The 23,287-nt window shown below is 42.1% G+C and overlaps 1 protein-coding gene across 7 annotated transcripts in view; it reads right to left on the bottom strand.

The window, feature by feature from the left end:
• trpm3 (transient receptor potential cation channel, subfamily M, member 3) overlaps positions 1-23,287 on the bottom strand; it is a 125,750-nt gene that overhangs the window by 10,759 nt on the left and 91,704 nt on the right. For 3 of the 7 annotated variants that reach the window (XM_020052914.2, XM_020052916.2, XM_010876879.4), the window contains exons 10-22: positions 19,575-19,675; positions 18,638-18,772; positions 18,149-18,199; positions 14,707-14,742; positions 14,389-14,529; positions 13,215-13,244; positions 12,164-12,456; positions 8,984-9,212; positions 6,898-7,101; positions 3,498-3,638; positions 2,507-2,635; positions 2,004-2,255; positions 391-565 (exon numbers count right to left, since the gene is read on the bottom strand). In XM_020052914.2, coding sequence (XP_019908473.1) covers positions 391-565; positions 2,004-2,255; positions 2,507-2,635; positions 3,498-3,638; positions 6,898-7,101; positions 8,984-9,212; positions 12,164-12,456; positions 13,215-13,244; positions 14,389-14,529; positions 14,707-14,742; positions 18,149-18,199; positions 18,638-18,772; positions 19,575-19,675 — 1,917 coding nt within the window. The remainder of the gene's footprint in view (positions 1-390; positions 566-2,003; positions 2,256-2,506; positions 2,636-3,497; positions 3,639-6,897; positions 7,102-8,983; positions 9,213-12,163; positions 12,457-13,214; positions 13,245-14,388; positions 14,530-14,706; positions 14,743-18,148; positions 18,200-18,637; positions 18,773-19,574; positions 19,676-23,287) is intronic. The other 4 variants (XM_020052915.2, XM_010876880.4, XM_010876882.4 and 1 more) reach the window with 2 other exon arrangements.

The following is a 23,287-nucleotide window of genomic DNA, read 5'->3' as shown; positions in this document are numbered from 1 at the left end:
GCTTTTGCAGAAAAGCCAGTGAAACTGCAGCTCGCTGTGTCACGCCAAGACAGCCTGGGATTCAGATGCAGACTAATGGCACTGATCTGGCAGTCTCAGCCACACATAGGCTTACAGAGCGTGGCCTTGAGATAGCAGGCCTGTCTAGGAGGAGATACAAAGTAGCCTGGCTTTGTGGAAGAGATGCATTGTCACTGTTCCAAAGAACATTGAATGTGATGTAATGTGATTTTGGGATTCAAATACTATTGGAAGTGTGTGTGTGTGCGTGTGTGTGTGGGTTTGTGTGTGTATGTGTTGGCGAGGTGGGCAGCCTTACGCTCCATGCTTGTCTCTCCACCACTCAGCCATCCGACCCCCCCACACATCCACCACCCCCTGTGAGCTTACGGTCGATCTGATCAGCGAACACCTCTCCGTAGATCATCCAGTAGGGCATGAAGAAGATATTCCGAGCCAGCATCCAGGATGGGTCCTCATTGGGGTTCAGGATGGCCTGCCGGGCCACCCCGAAACTCATCAACACCACCAACATGATGATCACGAAGTACATCATGTCAATCATCTAAGAGAGAGAGAGAGAGAGAGAGAGAGAGAGAGAGAAAGTAGGAGGGAGGACAAAGAGAGAGTGAAGATGAAATTCTGGCTGACTAAGTGTCATACCACTGCAGGCATCAAAACGGTAAACATGGCCAGATATGTACTGTTAACATCCATGTTTAGAACACTAAGAATCATCACTGCTCCATCGCTATTGTTTGAACATGCTTATGTAATATCTCATTCGGCTTAACATTTAGCTAAATAAATAAATGCAAATTATTTGTTAAATGTACCCCTCATTTATTGTATTTTAAATGTAATGTATATAGGTTACTGAGGCTAATTGGCAACCTTGCCATCTTCCCGCTCTACTGTAAATAAATAGTGTGCAACACCAACATTTAAAAACACAGGGTATTTGATTTCAAGGGGCATATCAATATAGCCTATTATAAGCCTATATATCTATAAATAAGCCCATATTACATTTACCGCACCATCCACAATTATTTGCATGTATGGTAAAATTGAATTGTTATTTTTCAGCTGAACTGTACACACGTATTCGAAATGTGACCTTAAATCTGATTATAAAAGACAAAATAAATCTTCATCAACAAATACATCTTTCCCAATGAAAGGTTTCACCTGTAGAAATGATTATCAACAAAATCTAAAGTACGCTGCTAGCTGATAGATGTTCCTTTTCTTTTTTGGGGCGTGTTGCACCTACGAAACCATTTGTGTAATTTAGATCGAATCCCAAAAAGGAGCTATATATGCTGGTGACAGATTAAATGGAACATAAAAAACAACTGGCTCACAAGTAGAAATACAGAGGTAAAGACAGATGGAAAGGCATACAGGCCGGCATGGTGAATCCTCCTTCTCCAACCTTCTCCCCAAGCTGCCTTTTCATACTTCACGTCATGCAATTCAAAGCTTTTGAAGGTGCAAGCATTGGCAGAAGGGATTTCCCATCAGCGTTAAAGGCATGACGGCTAGCATGCACACAGCCAGTGACGGATTGTCTTTACTCTCCGATGACACGCTCCTCGGAAAGACATAGACGTCCCAGAAGAAATCCCACCAGGCGTCTCATCACAGGCCCACATTCCAAAGCACGTTGATGACAAGGATTACACAGACTCATGATTGTATGAAACACGGCAGAGAAAGGAATGTGAAGAGACACACACAGTATCAAGAGGCACTCCAACACGCGCGCACACACACGCACACAAACACGCGTGCGCACGGTGCACTCACAGTTTTCCTACTTTTATAGTGTATTTCAAATGTGTGTCTTGATGTAGTCTATACGTCTTTGATCATTTCTTTCATATATTTCTTTTGGGCATTTTTGTACGTTTCACTTAGAAATGTCCAGAATGAATAGCTGTTAATGGTGAAATGTTTCAGACGGTGAACATAAAACCAGACCCCCCCCCTCCTCTTACCATCTTGCCGATCATCATGACATAGGGGCCGAGGTATTTGTTGACGCCAAAGATGTCGAGCAGCCGGATGTACCAGTAGATGATGTTGACACAGTAAATGACCCGGCCATAGCTCATGAGTGGCGGCTCCTGGAGGCGGAGAACCATTCCCACGGAGAAGATGAGGATGGCCATGAGGTCTGTGATGTTCCAGTACTCCTGAAGCCACACCTTCACTTTCTGCAGCAGCTTTCCCGGCTCGGACATCAGGATCTGGGAGTTGTTGATGTAGAGAGAGAGAGAGAGAGAGAGAGAGAGAGAGAGAGAGAGAGAAATGGAAAGACTGAAGGAAGCATCTCAGTATGCTGGCCACGAGAGGGCAGTGTGAGTCTGTTTATATAAGATAACAGAGCGTCGTTAGGAATTGTTTTTTTCTATATGAATGGATTCAGGTGTGCACACAGCGATGAAAGCACATATACACTATGTTGTTTTATGATGATTATAGTATTGAGAAACCGGACCTCTCTCATCTTCTCGATGCCATTGGTGAAGATGTAAGCAATGACGATCCACTCCTGTGGTGAGGGCCACAGGTCCATCTTCACCAGAACAATGTAGTTAAACAGCATGAGGTACGCCACATAGGCCAGCTGGGGACAAACATACAATGTCAGGGTCACTCAGAGCATATAGGGTCTCTTCAGTGAAGGCAGGGCCTCTAAAGACATGTGGTGTCGTAAGTGGCTCTTAATTGGTCTTCTGAAATTGTTTCAGTACAGAACAATTAGGTCGTAACATTGTAACTAGTGTCTCCTAAGTAAGAGTATGACAGAAATGAGTGTGGATAGCAGTATAGAATCATAGCAAACACTTACGGTCTCCTCAATATCCAGAGGTGAGTAAAGTAATGTAGGGACCTCATGAAGCCTGCTTTATGAAATAGGGTAGGCGGTGGTCCCTTTCTGCAGCTTAAATGATTACTGAACTGATGATGTTCAGTGAGCAGTAAAGAAATACAATGCAGTGTGACAAGACTGCCTCTATTCATTTTCATGGCTGTTTCGCAGATTGGACAATCACAGCAAGGGAGCAAAAACCACAGAGGTTGGTTTTGAATGCAAAGCAGATCATGGAGATTTCCTTGCTCCAACGGAGTTATCTGTTTCTGAAATAAATGCATTCATTTTACGTTTTTTTTTTCCCCTGACCCACACATCGACAGAGAGCGAGTGAAACGGTTGTTTTTTTTTCTCCATGAATTAGAGATAACGCTCCCCGCTGCGGATGGATTTGCCAAGTTTTCATTGGACCGGCAGATGAAACAACCACCATGGAGCGTGGAAGATAAAGATAAAACATGTCCAGCTCCAACCAACAATGCGCACAGACAATACACAAAGACAGAGACACACGCACTGGGTCACACACTGCCTCCATCCACTGAGTTATCCACGTGAATCCTTTTCAATCCCCCCAAAAACCCTTAATGCTTCTAGATAGCAGCAAACTCACTGTGTGAAACCAGAACTTGACGATGGGGGCGTTGTAGAACTCATAGATCTTCCGGCCCATGGGGATGAGCCGGTGTCTGTTCTGGATCTCCCCCACGCCCTTCTTACGAGACGCCTCCGTGCTTACCTTACCCAGCATGGCCTGGGGCATCACACCCAGAGAGGAAGACACAGAAGTACAAAGATACAGAGAAGAGAGGGAGGGGGGCAAAATGAAAGAGCGTTAGAGCTGTTGCTACACCTCGTTGCATAAGCAGAAGCAGGCACAGGCAAACCCATTGAACATGTAGCATGTTAGTGACTTTGAGGTTTGGTGGGAATGATTACACAAAGGACGCAGACAAACACTTATGGATCAAGTCTCGGACGACAGTGACGGACAGTAGAGAGAGAAAGAGAGGAAAGAGAAATAGGGAGATAGAAAAAGAGCAAAGAAGAGAGCGGACAGCAAAAAGAAAGAAAGTCGTCTGACGTCCATTTTCCTAGGACTCTAACACAGTTTGTGATCCATGAGAGTGGGTCAAATCCCCAGGGTTATGATCATGGATGCCCAAACTACACCAGACCTCGGGGGTCAACAAATGGTACTGTGCTGTATTGTGTTGTATTGCATGACTGGGAAGAGAAGAGAACCCTGAGGCAAGACGTCAGATGCATGTGAAAGTTCCACTACCATGCATGTTTAACCAGCATCAGGACCAGAGGTGTTGGGGACCACAGTGGAATGCCTCTGAGGATGACTTGCAATACAATCCACCCTTGATGTATGCAGCCTAGTGAGTATTTGTATGAATCCGTCTGATTCATAGTTCTTAGTTCTGGGCTGCATTTGAGCAATCAGAAACCAACAGCTCACATTGGCAAACGGAAGAGCTCATGGCAGACGCAATTGTTTGAAAGATTTTTTTTACCTTCTTAAGGACTATCGTCCGCATTCTCATAAGCTCCGGTTGCCAGTGAGTTTTGCACTGGCTGCCTGACTGAATGCAAATGGCAATACGCACTACAATGTCTATGTAGATGGACAGAGTCACCAATCGCCTGTTCCGTATTAAGAGAGGGTGTTCAGACAGTCAGGCTGTGTCCCTATGCCCTATACAGTATATTGCACTACTTTTGACCAAAGCGTTATGGGCCCTGGTCGAAACAAGTACAATATACATGGGATAGGCTGCCATTTTGGACACACCCGCAGTCTGTGAATCTGCCAAGACCAGGCAGACAGGGACAGTTATGTAACCTGAGCAAATGACATGGCTGCCGTGGATCAGATGAGAGACACCCTCTCTTAGCAGCATGCAGGGTGATGCGATGTTGCCAGCGCCACTGGGGAGAGTGAGGGCAGCAGTCGTATTTGTTACTGTACCTCTAGTAAGACCTTAGCTAGGAGAGGAACGGGATGGAAAGAAAAAAAGAGAAGGGGAAAGATAGAATGAAAGAAGGAGGGAGAGAGGGGGGACAGAAAGAAGGGGGAGGGGAAAGAGAGACAAAGAGGGAGACATACACAAGGGGCAGCAAACAGACTGACACGTTACAACTCCACAACCACGTCTTCGCCGAGACGACAGGAAACGAGAAGCGGGATGACAAGTAGGTTTGGGGCGGGGCAGGGTTGTTTTTACTGCCCCTCCGGTTGGCCAGAAAAGGGACAGGGTTCTGGTGGGTTTAAAGGGACAGCAATAGTGGTGTGTTTGTCAATTTTAGGCCTATATGATTTTATTCAGCTACAGAGGGAAAGAGATACAGACAGAAAGGGAAGGAGAGAGCAGTAGGGCCCGATTCCGACTTTCCAACGCACGCCTTTTATATGCACTTCTCAATAGTTGCTATTAAGACTAGCCTCACGCAAGTTCAGAACACGCTTGGCAGGCGTGGTTCCCTTTCAATTGAAAGAGTCTCCATGTCATACAATCCTGGCTGGGTCATTGGTCTCTTTAATCAAACTGAACAGAATCTCTCACACTGCTCTAGAAATAACAAAGCCTTCCAACCAGGGAATTGTCCTCACTACCCACGCCTTTCAACATCAGGGCAACAGTTCATTTGATATTAACCACTGGGTGGTAACCAATCACGGTGAAGTTTTCCTTGATCTTCTAATTGCTGTTACTTGTTTTCAGGATGGTCCCGACAATGAGCGAAAGCGCAGAAGATCAAGATTTTCGAGCAAAGGGTTTACATTCCACCAATCTTCAAAGATTTGCCTGGGTGTTTTCGCTTGTGTCCTGCTTCTGCTGTCCTTGTCTCTCTCAGTATGTGTGATTTTTGTTGTCAACTGCATTCATTTACACTTGAGAAGCGGGTTGACAACCAACATAAATGTTTCTGCCTTAAACTGAGTCAGGTGTTACAGATGAGTCAGGATGTGAAGGAATTGGTATCTTGAAGATGTTTCAGCCAGTGTGTGGTGAATCCGGCTACTTGAATTGGTTTTCCTTAGGGCCACCCAATGTCTCCAGGACATAGACAGGGAATTTCCTCCTGATACAATACACTCTGTTGATTTATGCTGAAGAAACAGTAGAGCATGCCTGGGTGGACCTGCATATTTTGTGTCAACAAAAGCATTTCTGTTTCCAGCAATCCTTTCACTGGTCTCAGGTTTTGGCCTAGCGAACGTATTCCCATAGTGTCCGATTTGGAGAACAAGCAGAGAGCTGCAGTACCTGGCTGCCCAGTAAACTCTAACTGAAATGCAGGGAGGCATATTCCTTAGGGTTGAATGGTAAGAAGGAAGCCAGAGGCAACAAGGTCGTACCAGGGGCTAAACACAGCCCCTTCGTCCTTAACAAACAATCATATTTCTTTCGACAGACCAGCTGTGAGGGATGCACAGAGGCATGCCGTGAGAAGGATGTATGCCTTAGCCAACGTTGTCCCGTGTAAGGCTGTTACAGTAATGATACGGTGACATCTGGTATGTACCCCTGTTCCAATTACCTGGACCGAGACAGTCTTTCGTTTTTAGATGAGACAATTTCTCCAAACAAGGTTGGATTTATAAAACAATACAACAAATCAATAGCCAGCTGAAACACCCTTCCTTTATCTTTAAGTTCAAAACAGGAACAGAGATAAAAAGACATCTGACTAAAGATCTGACCCATGTACGTGCACATAACTCCGGTCGGAATCGGACCCATAGAGAAACTAAAGTGTGTGTACTTTAATGAGATATAAGTCACCCCCAAACCACAGATGGGTCCCTGAAAAAGTGGGCAGGGGCAACTTAGACCTCCTGTGGGCTTTGTTCAGTTGAGGTCAGGGGGGCTGGCTAAGGTTGCGTCCAAAATGGCGCCCTATTCCCTATATGCTGGAGTAGGGAACACTAATAGGCTGCCGTTTAAGACACAGCCTGCTTGTGTACAGTCTGAAGGCGGGGCTGAGGTGGGTGCTCTCACCACGGAGTTGTACTGCGTCTCACAGTAGGATCTTACTGTGAACTCCATGTCCTCTTCCTCCTTCTCATTGGCTGGCTTCTCGGGCTCCTCCTCCTCCTTCTCCTGCAGGTAGTTGTCCTGGTCTTGTGGCATATAAGACATCTCATCCTTGTTCTTAAACTCCAGACTCAGGATGGATGGAGGCAGCAGCAGGCCCAAGATCACCTGAACAGGGGTGTGGAGTTAGACTCATACAAACCAACTGCTACAGAGTATTCAGAAGTTGTCTGGAAAGCTGAGGTTGTTACATGCCTGGCACTGCTTGACAGGTTTCTTTCAGATCAAGTGTCAAACCTTTTTCCGCGGTTCCCCATGCAAATGTAATAAATGGCAAATCTATTATGGTAAATGAATACAACTTTGATATACAAGGTTGCTCCAATGTCTTGTTATGCTAGCGGATCTGTGTAAAGGTACAAGCATATGCAAAAAAAAAAAAGATTAACGCAGAAAGTCATGCATTGTTTCTATTCCCACACTTGATATATTGTAAGCACATAATGCTGTGGCTGACATGCATATTTAATGCAGAGGCGACGAGCGAGCTCATCTGATATTCAATTAAATAGGCATTTGTTTAGACAGTTACAGTGTGATGGGAGGAACACAACCAGTAGATAATAGGATGCACTCAAGCTGTAAACACACCCCGACATAAATGTCAGACAAAAGACAGAAGGGAATGGAAATGGAGATATCCTTACAGAAGTTATGAAGGGTTCCCTTTAGACCATTTTTTTAGATGTTGTTTAATCTATCTGGAGAAGTAGACTTCAGCTGACGTAATCCTACACACCTAATCTGGAGAAGTTGACTTCAGCTGACGTAATCCTACACATCTAATCTGGAGAAGTTGACTTCAGCTGACGTAATCCTACACACCTAATCTGGAGAAGTTGACTTCAGCTGACGTAATCCTACACATCTAATCTGGAGAAGTTGACTTCAGCTGACGTAATCCTACACACCTAATCTGGAGAAGTTGACTTCAGCTGACGTAATCCTACACATCTAATCTGGAGAAGTTGACTTCAGCTGACGTAATCCTACACACCTAATCTGGAGAAGTAGACTTCAGCTGACGTAATCCTACACACCTAATCTGGAGAAGTAGACTTCAGCTGACGTAATCCTACACACCTAATCTGGAGAAGTAGACTTCAGCTGACGTAATCCTACACACCTAATCTGGAGAAGTAGACTTAATCTGACGTAATCCTACACACCTAATCTGGAGAAGTAGACTTCAGCTGACGTAATCCTACACACCTAATCTGGAGAAGTAGACCTAATTTGTGTTTGACTTGTGTGATCAGACCTGCCGACCTGGAACCTGATCCCAAAAAACAATTTCTTACTATGACTGTGAAATGTTTACAAAGAATAAGCTAACTCTAAATTGCTCTAGATATGAGTGACATAAAATGATGATATGTAAACATTTCTAAGATTAGTATAAAGTAGGCAGCGTAAATGGATATGGAATTTATGAACCAACTCCTGACCACACTCAACTGGACATTCTGCTTCAGGCCTGTGGCATCAGCTGCATGGCAAACCTAAACCTAAGCAAAGCGTCTTACAACAAAAATACAAAAACAGGCTTTTCTCATTGGAGACAACCCATACAGGAAGGTGTGTGTGAGGCTTAATGGGTCATGACACGTGTGTGTTAATCTACTCCTCAGGGCATAGAGGTTTCCTAACTTCCTGTTTCTGCGGCGCTGTTTACGGACCAGGTCTATGCTGGACATGGGCTAATCCGCCGTCATCCTTGGACTAGATAATCACCCAGTGTTCCTGGGCACAGCCACACACAGAAAATTACTGTGACCTTTCAAGTTGGAAGCAGCAACTTTAGTGCATATTAAGAGTGTTAGAAATGGTCCAGTCCAGCTATGGGAAATCATTAACCACAATATACCCTGTGGGCCAAATGGGGTCAGTGACAACAAGTACTTTAGGTATTACCTCACATGAAAATCACAGTACAATAAGTATAAGTTACCGCCTGCCTTTCTGCCTGCTTGTCTGCCTGCCTGCCTACCTTTAGCCCAGAGTTCTTGCGCATGCGCAGACGTCCCATCCACATGTCGGTGAGCAGCATTTGACTGCAGGTGTGGGCGATGAAGTCGCGGTGCTTGGCCGCCACGGCCAGCTGCAGGCAGGTGGCGTTGCTCCAGTTCTTCAGCTCGTAGGTCAGCAGCTTCATGGCCATCTGCTCGTCCTGCTTGTACGACTGGTCGAGCAGCTCCACAGCCAACTGGCCGAACTCCCTGAAACATACACACAAGATGTCCCTCGGTGGCTGTTTGAGGTTGACTGGCTCCATTTCAGCTGGCTATATCAACGTCATATACAGGTAATGCACGGCTACCCGCGTATAAACACATGCGTACTACATGTGCCAGAACCCTAAAAGTAGGGCCATCAGTCACCTTTTGAATCAACTGCCTGTGTAGCATTTTCAACTTTCTTTAACAAAGAGTAATGAAAAGTTAGTGCTTATAAATATTGAGCTATCAACGTCGTCATGTTGGCAGTAACCTATTGTATACTGACTCTTTGTCATAGGGGAGAATTCCTTTGTGAGGAATGATATGGATGGAGAGATGAAACAAAGAGTATAAACAAAGGCAGCTACCATCGGAACACCCACAGGAACACAGCATCCTGAAGATTATTAAATCATAAGTGCTACAGTGACAAAAGGACTACAGTGAGAGTATAGTTTCAGCCTGTAACATCATTGGTCTAAAACATCAACATTGATGGGGCTTGGGACAAATGCGTTCTTAAATATATTCTTGAAGCCCTCAGCATCCCGAATCGCCTCCCATATGGGAACTTTTCAAGTAAAGCACAACAATATATAAACTTGCAGTTATTTCTGTTTACAGTCCAGAGTTTGGAAGATGGCTCATATTGCTCAGCCTACAGAAAGGTGTGACTAAATGATTTTAAACTGTCCTGTCAAGCTAAAATGTTAGAATCCTTGATAAATACTGAGATCTCGCTTAACTACTAATGCATTATAAATGAACATCTATCTGGTTTTAGACCTGGTCATTGTACCCTCTCTGGTTTTCTGAGGTTTATGTTATGTTTTCTGAGGTTTAATTTATGTTATCAAAGGAAAGGATGAGAAGAAATCACACTGCTCTATATGTTAACTTGTCTTCAACACTATAAATAACTAATTATGTATTCAGTGACTTTCATGAATTGGCCTAAACCAGGCTGCTTGTAAGCTGCTTTCAAAATAATTTATCACAGTGTTCGCTTACTGATGGTGTAAAATTTAAACTACCTGGGCATAACAAAGGTATCTCATATCTATGAATAGCAAATCCAGGATACAGGCCTTCTAGGCAGTTTTTCTGTCCAGTGTCTGTGTTCTTTTGGCCATCTTAATCTTTCATTTTTATTGGCTAGTCTGAGATACAGCTTTTTCTTAGCAACTCTGTCTAGAAGCCCAGCATCCCAGAGTCACCTCTTCACTGTGGATGTTGAGGCTATTGTTTTCCAGGTATATTTAATGAAGCTGCCAGTTGAGGAGCTCTAGAGTGGATATAAAAAGTGCCAGTTAAAATCCCAGGTTTTTGTGATGTTAAAGAATAAGACAAAGATAAATAATGTCAGAACCTTTTCCACTTTTAATGTGACCTATAGTGTGAATGAGTTTCAGAAGAACGTTTTTTGTTTCTGGTAATTTCGACCCTGAAAATCGAAGCCACAAACGCTGATGCTGAAGATATTTAACAAGTCTAAAGACGGCCAGTTTTATTGCTTCTTCAATCAGAACAATTCAATTCAGTAGTGCTAACATAATCACAAATGGGTTTTCTAATGATCAATTAAACTTAGAAACTTGTATCAGCAAACACAATGTGCCATTGGAACACAGGACTGATGGCTGGGCCTCTGTAGGCCTATGTAGATATTCCATTGAAAATCAGCTGTTCACAGTTACAGTAGTCAGTTACAACATTCCCAGTGCCAGATTAATTCATGTTATTTTAATGGGGGAAAAAATTGCTTTTCTTTCAAAAACAAGGACAATTCTAAGTGACACCAATATTTTGGACAGTAGTGTAACTGAAATTAGTACTTAATGTAAGTAAAAGATAGTGTATGTTATTTTCTAATTAACATTTAGATTTTTGCTATGATAAAGGAAGGCCATAATTGCAAATTGGGGAGGTAAAAAACAAATATTTTCTGGGGACCCTAGTTTTGTGGTTTAGAATTACAGTTTTTCAAATAACACAACAGTCAAATCTGAACATTAGTGTTTGTATGTCTCTTGGGATAAAAAAAAAAAAAGAACAAATATGTTTTATTTTTTATTTAGTGACCCCACCAGTGCAGACTTTGAATACCACAGAATTAGGTATGTTTGAATGAACCATCTTGGTTAAAGCTACATTTTCAACACAAACATGTTGAATAAAAATATCCAATGGTTTTACACCGTAAAAGATCTTGGCCAAAATCTGTTTAATCTGATGTTTATTTTGTTAGTGATAGTAATAATAATTCATGTTTATAATGCAATATAAGTTATACAAATGTATCCCTATCTAGGACCCCGCAGATCCCAAGGTTAAGAACTCTGGTCTAAAGCTGTATTGAAGGTGCTGGACTTAGTTTATCATAGTGCATTTGTTTTCCTTAAAAGGGCGAAACCTCACAACATTACACTTTGAATCAGAAGTAAGGCCAGCCCTCTTTAAAGCCTCGCAGATTTTCTCGTTCAAAGCTCTCCCGCATTTAATTAACTTCACTAGCATTTCTTCAGTTTTTAATAAAATGTTTAGTTTCACATAATGAACATGGCGAACCCGCTCAAACACGAGTGTAACCGATTCCAACCTCTCTACAAGAAGAAGAGCACTCAGCTTAATTAGACACACAGCTGAGCGACACGTGTTTTATTAGGCAGCGAACAGGCGTTATTATTAGTGCCATATGTCAAGTGGCCCTTTGAGATGCATCCGTTATCTAAAGCAGGTCAGGCTAGAAACGGAGGAGCGTTGATGCTGCACCGGCCCTCAGACTCCCAGCTCAACGCTCGGACTCCCAGCTCAACGCTCGGACTCCCACCTCAACGTCACACTAATCATTCAGAAGAAAAAAAACTCTCCGTTAAGTGGAAAGAAAACGACCTCAGAATGCTTAAGAGGATGGCTGTGTGGAGGACTGTGTGTCTTGTGCTACATTTCACCTGGAGTTGTGGTTGAGCTCCTGTGAGATGTCATCCACCATGTCATTTTCAGACGCCTCGTGGGCCATGGCCTTACACAGCTTACAGGCCACCAGGGCTTTGGCCATGGCCTCCTCCCCGTGCTGCCAGAAGAACAGCGCCATCTTCTGTCTCTTCATCAGCACAGCCCACACCATCAGCTCATGGAAGGGGAAGTGGAAGTGGTTGATCTCGGGGTCGTCCAGGTCAATGTCCACCTCCTCTTCCCGCTTGCGAGTGGTCTTCTGGCGACCCCTCCGGATTGGCATGTCATCCTGCAGCAGGGCACGGAGTAGGACGAGAGCGAAGAAATTGATTAATTTCTTCCTGGATGTGATGCTCTATTGTGGCCCGTTGGGGGAGACAGAGGATCATTTAGAGAGACTATGATCATGTCATAATTAACACTAACTGTGGCTTTGGAGGCATGGATGCAATACCAAGGTAGTGTGTTGATATAGACCTATTAGTGTATGTCAGAGTTGAAGGTCATCTTTTGGAAAAAACTGAGAAAAGACTTTGGTGTCTATAACGGGTTAGGATATTCCACATTATTAAGTATTTACAGATTCACATAATAATAATTCTCTGTTATTTTCCTATTTCATTGACCAGATTTCTAAGCATACAAACAGATATCTGAACACATTAAACAGATATCTGAACAGCAACACTAAATCAGAGTCAGGATTAAATCATATTGAATTCATGGACACAGAACAGATTTGACCTAATATCCCCTAAAGTGTTTAAAATTGAATTACAGAATTATTTGCTGTTGATTTAGTCAGGGATTGCCTTACTATAGAACTCTTAGCTTAGTAATTGTATCACCACAGAAATAACTGCTTAACTTACAGGACAGAACAAATAGCTTTCTGTACAGCATTCTGATAACGTATAGGTGAATGCTATACAGAAAATAAATCACACAAGTCACACAAGCCCTTCACATAGACTTCATAATTATTACTCAATTCTGGGAAACACCAAACTGTAACCAAATCATAGACACACTGCGACCAGGACCCACCTCCATCCCCAGCAGTTTCAGGGCTTTGGGCTGGAAAGGTACCAAAAACAAAAACATGGTTAGAGAGAATCCTATGGGACCCTCTGGGAATTTCACATTTAAAGTATAAAACTGTTCTGTGTGAACAGTAACATGCTCAAGACCAACAGTTGTATTTAAATAGTAACCTGTTACTGTAACCTTCACTCTTTCCACAGCGTGTGGTTGTGTGAGAGGGGATGCCTAGCTAAGTGGAGTTCTATGCAGTGGCAGGCACTCTGAAGGGGTATTAAAGCAGGCCATGTATGAATAATGCATTCATGGGCCATCATGTGAGCTGCTTCCCCAACTGCTGTTAAAAATAACTCAGGTCTCCTGTGGGGTGTGTGGGTGTGTGTGTGCCTGTAATCACACAGCTTTTTTTCCTTTTAAGACAACACTGTCAGTGCGTGCAAATCATGTTAAAAACAGATCACAAATGAGTTAATTAGATGTCTACCTCTAGCATCCTCTCTTTTTCTCTTTTTAATTTTTTCCTTTCTTTTTATCTTTTTCACACACTCACACACACACACACACACACACACACTGCATAGAATGTATGGATGGAATCTGTTTAACCTAACCTTAACGCTAACGCTTGTACTAACCTTTTTCAAACGTTGCCATAACAAGCAAGCGGTTGTTTATCGACAGATATCTTTCAGCAATGTGTGATATATAAATCATTCAAAAGACAGAGCCAGATATGTAGAAATAAAAAACAATCTGCCGTGTTTATCACATCTGCATTTAGTGGCTATGGTAAACCACAGTTCAGTTACTACATTTTTGGGGGAGTTTGAGAAATGCTTTTTTTTGTTTTTGTTTGTATTTTCTTTGCCATCAACCTTCACACAATAGATACCCATTCTTTGTTGTAGATCCACTCAAACTCTCTGTTAGATTGGATGGGGAGCATCCAAGTCTAGGCTTCAAGGCTGGTCCTCTAAAGGACTTTCACAGACCTATCACGAAGTCACACCAGAATTAAAGTGTGCTTACGGTCAGTATCGTGCTGAAATAAGAATCTTAGCCCAAGTCTAAAGCCATGGGATACTACGTAAATATGTGAATGACTTGAACCCACAGTGACTGGAAAGGCAGACATGCAAATGTCCTTGGCATATTAGAAAATAAGAAGGCCGTCACTCACTCGTTTGGGTCCAAAGAGGTTATGATACAGAGTTCTAAACCTCTTTCTGGTGTAGTTGCATCGGTAAGCTCCCCCCATCAAGTACTCAATGACCAATCCGATGTCAATTAGACTAATGCGGTAGTCTGGTGGCAGGTTACCCTGGGGGCCGAGAAATTGGTCAGACGACACTGCACAGCCCCACGACAGTGGAGCATAAGAAGGTGAAAGGAAGGGAAAATACCCCACACAAATCATCCACACTTCAAATCACACATCCACACACACACACACACACACTTGTTTGAGCTAAAAAGAATACGTGATTAGCTGATTCACCTTGAAGTAGATCCAACTGAACCCTGGATATTCTTGCTTGGAAAGAACACACAAGGTCAGTGAGTATACAGCACAAGGCCCAGAAGAGATGGGAGACACAGACCCCTGATAAGATCACAAGAGTTTATAACCTAATGTGTATTCACTAAACTTACTGTAGCGTAACTTAGTTTAGCTTATCTTAATATAGCTTAACTTAGTTTTACCTAAAATCAGCAGCATTGTGATGGAGGTTGAATGAGTTAAGGAGGGAATGAATGAATATAGAGGAGAGGAAGAAGATGAAGATTTTAACAGGATAAATATATAAATATGACGCTTGCTTAATTTGATCTCTCTGTGCTAATTTGCATTTTTTATGTACAACCAGATCTTATCAGGGGTTCAGTGCTGGGAGAGACAGACGGCCAGAAGTCTGAAGATGAGGATAACAGAGGAACAAATGAGAGAGCCTTCCTCAATATAAATGGTCCTTTATTACCCTTTAGATAAAAATCAGAGCTCTACGATCCTACTGAAATTACCAGGAGGCCAGTGGGGCCAAACAAGGTAATGATGGTGGAGGTAAAATTAGTATGATAGGCGCCCTGCTGTTCTTTAGATCTAGGACAATTACCATACATCTACTGTTGCTTTGATAAAATCTCATCTCCACCTATTTCATTGGATTAGAATGCTCAAAATATGCCCTCATCAAACAGCACTCTATTTTGTTTCTGTTATCCAAGTAAAGCCCCCCAATTATTCTGCCAAAGCTTGTAAACAACACTTTGTAATAGTAGTAGTGTTCCCCCCACTAGCCCCCAGAACTAGCCCCTTCCTCTGAACCTAGCTGCATTTCCTGTCAAAGTTTCCCCAGCAGTTAGGAAGAAACTAACCTCACCACGAGAGACCTGACCTTTCAGTGTAACCTTTATTTTGGTTGGGAGTCACGCCTTGACCTGATTCACAGACCTGAATAAAAAGTATATTGGTTTCCTCTAAAACATGTTTGGAGTTAAAGTGAGCAGGTAATAAATGCTAGATGGGCAGATTTTTACCATCTGAAACTTTTGTAATAGGTTTCATTGCACAAGCCAAGCTCAATCAAAAGCACCTGAAGTTGTTTACCAGTTGTGCATTTATGCTCATATGGTTGTGCACACAGTCATATTGATTGAGGGTGTAATTCAATCAATCGCAGATAAGGGGAAAGCGCACTGCAGAGAAGAAAAGCACACTACCGGTTCACTCAAAATGTTTACCTCTGCATTTTGTAAAAAGATGTGGTTTTTCTTGCAAAATGTCCCCCTAATTCAGTCAGCGGGTTAACATGTTTGACAGTGCAGTATTTTATGATTCACTTGGGGCCACTGTAAATTCAACTCATTGTATTTTTATAACTAAAATCTGTAAAAAATGAATTCAACTTGCTTTCAAGATCAAGTTGCTATGTACGTGGGGCAGAACGGCAGTCATGCAGCTTAGCAATACATGTCAGCTAGTTTAATCACTCCAAATAACATCAGGTTGACTCATTCCAGCACCATCACCTCCAGGGGTCTGGGTTCTAGGGCCAAAGTTGCACACTAAAGATAGCTGCCTCCCGATCCTCCATACTTTCTCTCAAATGTGTAGATGCCCTCTTTCTCTCCCTCTCTCTCTCTCTTACTGAACAATGATTTCCCCTCCTCCTGAATTACACCAAGTCAAATCTTTTTAATCCGCGATGAGATAACTTGAGGAAGATGGTGGACAACTGTGGCATTGTACTGTAAAGCTGAAGACAATCTGAGTGTTTCTTAAGTGGGGGAATACGGGGAGGGGACAGTTCACGTTTTGGCCCCCCTGGTGAAAGCAATGAGTGCTATACTGCATATTATTACCACACATTCACTACCACACCTCCAAACAGCATGATAATAGAAAGAGAAAAACACAGATACTCGGTGAAAGCCCACAGTTTTATGCCACAGACTATGGATGACAGTGTGAATGTGCTTCATACATTCTATTTGTATCGACTTTTTAATTATACATTGCACATATTTAATAGACATACTGTTTATTGTAACTTCTGTGTATTAATGTTTGTGCAAATCAATACGTACATTGCGTAAGTATTCGTTCTGAGCCTTCGTACGAGTGTGTGTGTGTGTGTGTGCGTGTGTGTACACTTGTGTGCGTGTGGCTCATTAGTGTAATCCCCTGAAGTGCTTGTAACCCTCGTCACGCTCCTAAGGGTTGTAGGGAAGTTAAAATGAGGGAGGATTATATCATGACTCTCCGTAGCATCCACAGCTTCCCCATGTGAGCGCATGTTACTGTAATCAAATAGGACCCTTTTAATCAAAATTAAATACCTTTGTAGACCTTTCCATGACGCTCTCATCAGAGGCAGATAAAGAGCATTATGAGTCATAATCACAAGGAAGACCATTTCATACAACTGTTCTGTTATTGTACTGCTATGGTATTCTACAGCAAGTTGTGTCATATAAAAATTCCTTTGTTTTACACTGTCATAATTCTATTGAAAAATTATTCATAACTAAATAATAAAGTAGTAATAACCAAGCAATAAATCACTTGAAAGCCTTATACAAATTTCTGAAAATGTATGAGTAACTTGTGTTATAGTCCTTCTCATTCTTAAGCATGTATAACAAGCATTTATAAATGCTTGATCATGACAATTATTCTAAAATGTTAGCTCTTATTGCGAGCATACAAAAGCATGAGATATCCATGATCTTAGAGCCAAGCGACACGAACGGATTGGCAAAGACACGGTAGTAGACGAATTAAAGCCTCATAATACAGTCACCAGTCGGACCTATGACTGATCTGTCATAATGAAGGACGTGTTGTACCCACTCACTACTCCCAATGGGGTGGCTGTTACACAGCGCTACAAACGGAATATTGTTTTCATGATTCGGTGAAGGCTAAAAGTTACTGCAACCGGGACAGCCATAACTGGATGTGGTTAAAAGTTACTGCAACCGGGACAGCCATAACTGGATGTGGTCGTGTACACTGGGCGAAGGAGTGCTTTTTCCAGAGCGTTAATCCTCGTTTAACGTCAGAGAGGTAGCAGCGCTAATATAGGTTTGAACAATTCAGGGTGTGCGTGGCTATGGGTATACAGTACCGCATTCGCCTCAACTGAAGTGAGTGGGTACAGTGCAAAAACTGATGGGAGGAGTAGAGAGAGATGAAAGACGGAAGCATCTCTACACAGCCGCCACTGGAACCCCAGCTGGAAAGGAGAGAAGCCGGCTCCTAGATGTGCCGTTAGCAACAACGGCAATCTACAGAGCTACACACACTCTGCAAACAAAAGTAACACGGCGTCTAGACAAATTAAAATGGGATGCCATTGCATTTGTACACAAGCAAACAGTCCCACAAACACCTACGCAGTCACGCACACTTAATACGCCCACTGGGATAACCGTACCTTTTTGACGTCTCTGACCAGGTGGTAAAGTGTGTTGGATGGTCCGTGCCTCTGACAAAGCAAACAGAAGCCGTGTTTAGCCCATAAACCACACCACTGCCTCCAGCACATGAGGAATTATGACAGATGGCTCATTTAAATAAAATACCACCAACACTGTAGGTATAGAATTATGCCAGTGTTGATAATGATCGTCTATGACAGATGTTACAATGTCTTATCATGTGTTAAAAGGCTTTAGGAATTAATGTAACAAGACGAACGACAGAGTTCACATGTTATTATTAGTATGGAACAAATAACACGAAGAGGTACTATATGAGTTTCATGGTGTCCTAACAACTTGTTTTATACCATCCACCATGGGTTAACAGCTTTAAATGCAGTATTTAAATGACAGCTAATATTTTATATGTATAATAATATAGTAAATATGACAGTTGGTGGCAGTTTGAAACTGGCCGCCATGTTGGAGCTGCAGTATATTACCGTGTTGTAGAGCTCCTCCAGTCTGGAGAGGGTGAGGAAACGATGCATGCTCACTCCATTCTCAATTAGCAGCTTGACAAAGTCTACTCTGTCCAGCACCAGGGCATCCAGCATTGACTGCTCCAGAGAACCCACCTAAGGGAGAGCCACAGGAAAGCCATCCACAGTTAGACATCCCTGGGATAACCACAGCTTCACACCCTAAATCCTGACCGAGAAAGCATGGTTTTCAGTTTCACATGGACAGTGCTGTCTGCAATCTACACTGGAATATTATATGAGTAAAAAGTTGCCACAGCTGTGGCTAATAATGCATCACACACTCCCTGAAGTCTATGTTCCATGATGCCGTGGAATTTAGTTTATTTAATTTCAATTTCTTTTTACAGATGTATTTTCTTCACAAAATTCAATTTTGTTTGAATATGCCAACAGAACCTGTGTGTGGAACAATCTTGATCAGGCTTTTTGCCTGTCCTGTCCACACCTAATGAAAAATTACATTTCTATCAATATGCAAATAGCCTTGTCTCAGTCTGTATCCCAGCGTTAGTCATTATTCATTACTGATAGGCACATAGGTAGACCCAACAAGTTACCTATTGGTCTGAATGTCTACATCCAGCCCTGCTCAGAGAGCCATACGAACATAAGCCATGTCAACATTTGTAAAACAGCAGGACACTTTCTTTCAGCAACATTTCCTCTCACCCTCTTGGTAAAATGGCACAACAGCGCATTATCACTCTCATTAAGTTGCAGCTGGCAAGGGGCATTTTACACTCAGGATCTTAATTGCTTGTGAAAATAAATACAAATTAGTATGGGTATCCTCGCCCAAGTGCTCCTAGTATTTGGGGATCCTTCAGATTTCAACATTTGAAAGCACCTGCTGAAGTCCCTAGGATTAAACAAGGAAGTGAGGCTTGCGTCTTACGGGCCACTGCTGCCCGTAGATGAAGATCTGGCTGCGGGCGATGTCCACTCGGTTCCAGGCTAAAGCCAGGCTGAGCTGGTCTGGAGCCGATGCGTTGGCCCCTAGGAGGAGGAATGTGGGGAATAATGTAACTGAGTCCTCATGTTACATTGTTACAGGGCAGAACATTGTTGTTTAGCAAGCTGTATGGCACATAGATCATTTTTTGTTGTTGTTTTGAATTATGTTATTTTTATTATTATACCAGTCATTTGTTTTTGTTAAGACATTATTTTGAGAGTACCAAAAGTGCATCTGTAGATGCTCTGCAGATTATCTACCAACTATCTACTGATAATCTACCAGTAACATTTTAACTATCTACTAAGCCAAACTCTTACCCTAACCTTTATCCTAACCCTGACCCACACCCTAAAACTCATTCTAAACCTAATGCTAAGCCTAAACTTAGCACACAGTTGGTTACCAATAGATAGTAATACTATCAACAAACATTTGACAAACTATCTACACTCCCTGGCCAATTCATTAGGTACACCTTTTTAACTGCTCGTTAACGCAAATATCAAATCAGCCAATCACATGGCAGCAACTCAATGCATTTAGGCATGCAGACACGATCAAGATGATCTGCTGAAGTTCAAACCAAGCATCAGGACAGGGAAGAAATGTGATTTTAGTGACTTTGAACGTTGCATGTTTGTTGGTGCCAGACGGGCTGGTTTGAGTATTTCACAAAGTGCTGATCTACTGGCATTTTTCCACACAACCATCTCTAAGGTTTACAAAGAATGGTCAGAAAAAGAGAAAATATCCAGTGAGCAGTAGTTCTCTGGGCAAAAATGCCTTGTTGATGGCAAAGGTCAGAGGAGAATGGCCCAGACTGGCTCAAGCTGATAGAAAGGCAACTCAAATACCAAAATGTTACAACCAAGGTATGCAGAAGAGAATCTCTGAATACACAACACATCGAAACTTGAAGCAGATGGGCTACAGCAGCAGAAGACCACATTGGGTGCCCCTCCTGTCAGCTAAGAACGGGAGATTCACATCATGGATGTGGTGGAACTGGAGATTCACATCATGGATGTGGTGGAACTGGAGATTCACATCATGGATGTGGTGGAACTGGAGATTCACATCATGGATGTGGTGGAACTGGAGATTCACATCATGGATGTGGTGGAACTGGAGATTCACATCATGGATGTGGTGGAATTGGAGATTCACATCATGGATGTGGTGGAATTGAAGATTCACATCATGGATGTGGTGGAATTGGAGATTCACATCATGGATTTGGTGGAACTGGAGATTCACATCATGGATATAGTGGAACTGAAGATTCACATCACGGATGTGGTGGAACTGGAGATTCAGATCATGGATGTGCCAACTGGAGCTGCTGCCCCCGCGACCTGATACCGGATAAGCGGATGAAGATGAGAAGATGAGATGGATGTGCAGCTGATGAATCTGCAGCAACTGGTGATGCTTGAATGTCAGTATGGACTAAAATCACTGAGGAATGTTTCCTGCTCCTGCTTGTTGAATCTATTCATGAAGAATTAAGGCAGTTCTGAAGGCAAAAGGGGGTCCAACCAGATACTAGCAAGGTGTCCCTAATGAGGTGGCTTGTGAGTGTATATAATATCTACTGAAGTGGCTGGTGAGTGTTTATAACATATACAGATGGAATTTGGGACAAAAGAAATTGGGAAATTGGGACAAAATAAAGTGGAAACTGTTTTTTTAAACTAAATAGTAAACTAGACCATTAATTTAAACCAACATTTGGACCAAAATATTTCAAAGGTTATATGAGGTTTACTTAAAGACCTTTACCTGTCCCCTTTCACACAGGTGCACGTTCTTGACCCCAAGCTGTGATAAAATGTCTTGCAAAATGCACTTTAACCAGCAGTTTGAAAACTCGAATGCTAAAGGGAGGCTGGGTTGACACTGAGTTGGTCAGCTGGGATTTGGAACAAGCATAACAAGTGAGGCTTTTATAGAGCCTGGTAATGAGATGCCCAATAGTGTCATAGGAATTAAATAAATAATTAAATATTATAAGGGACTGCTTGGGCTACCACTAGATTTAAATAACCGTTAGCTCTCCGCTGCTCACAGTTTAACAAATTTGCTCCATTTGAGTGAAAAAGAGGCATAGAGTGAGCTTCTCATTTAATTTTATAACAGATCCAGTGTTCCAGAGAGAACAAACTCAGGAGAGGGTAATTCATCTATTATGGATTTGAAAATGGGCGCCAATCACTCAGTAGGGGGTAGCCTGGTCTGCCACGGGACCAATTGAGTGGAAGCTACTTTCCTGATCAATACCAAGCAATAAATAAAATGTCAAAACTATAGATTACAAGAGGGAGGAGGGTGTAGAATATGGATATATCAATGAAAATAGGGAAAGTCCTAACTGTTCCTGAGATGAGTGGTTTGTCTTTTGTTACAATACACTTGACTTAAGTTTGCAGTCTGGGGCATTTGCAAATAACAAACCATTTTCTAAAATCTCTTGGCATCTGCAGCACTACAGCAGGGTGCCCTTGTAAAGATCTCCCAAAGGTATTTATTATTGAAATTATATTTACACAGTATATGTTGTGTATATAAAAACTCTACACACCCATGTTGAAATGCCAGGTTTTTGTGATGTAAAAGAATGAGACAAAGATAAATCATGTCAGAACTTTTTTCACTTTTAATGTGAGCTATAATGTGAACAATTCAATTTAAAAACAAACTGAAATCTTTGAGGGGGAAAAATGAAAAATAAAAACCATACAATAACCTGGTTGCATAAGGTTAAAGTTAAGCTGTTCTAGTAGGGTTTTCCTGACATTTTCTTAGTTGTATCTCAGAGCAAAAGCCATGGTCCGCAGAAAGCTTCCAAAGCATCAGAGGGATCCCATTGTTGAAAGATATCACTCAGGAGAAGGGAACAAAATAATTTAGACCAAAGCATTAGATCAGTGGCGGCTGCTGGTCTTTCAAAGAGGGGAAGCTCATTTTCAGCCTACATTATAACCCTCTGATGGTCTTCATTTGTAGTGACACTTGAGGTCTTTGGGGTCTTTTGGACCCCAGATGATAACATTTAATTTTGTAACAGAACTTTTTTTTTTTTACAAATATAATTTTACTCTGTTTATTAATGTTTTTATTCAACATTTGTGCAGTTTTTGGAGGATTTATGATATCTTAAAAATTTCTATAAATACATACATTTTTATTTAAATAGGCTTTTTACAAAAAAAACTGCATTCTATGTAAAATTCACTTTATAAAAGGAAGACTTGGAAGGAAGACTTCCAAATGGCTTCGCTAAAATCAAGTTGACAATATTAGCACTGTCTGCCATCGTGCGCAGTTTCACCCGCGTACGACGCTAGCCTAGCCTACTACTGTATATCAATGAATGAACTATCTAAAAAAACTGAAACAAGGATTGTGGTGTAGCCTATAATTGTGTGAAATGTATGACGCAAATCGGCTTGCAATTTCGCCAATCAAATATCAAGAAATATTGCAGCAGTTGGTATTTCGAATACACTTGAGAAATCCGCTATGGAATTGAGCATGAAATAGCTTCAGTGACTTTTTATAGTACAGACTGCTGTCAGTCAAAAGGAGATGCAGTTTGACAGATTCAAGGCATCAACACATCTCAAAAAAGTTGGGACAAGGCCATGTTT

Source organism: Esox lucius, chromosome 13 (genome assembly GCF_011004845.1).
Source record: "Esox lucius isolate fEsoLuc1 chromosome 13, fEsoLuc1.pri, whole genome shotgun sequence".
NCBI classification, from domain to species: domain Eukaryota; kingdom Metazoa; phylum Chordata; class Actinopteri; order Esociformes; family Esocidae; genus Esox; species Esox lucius.
Note: the sequence above shows the minus strand (reverse complement) of the source record. Positions and strands in the feature narration are given on the sequence as shown.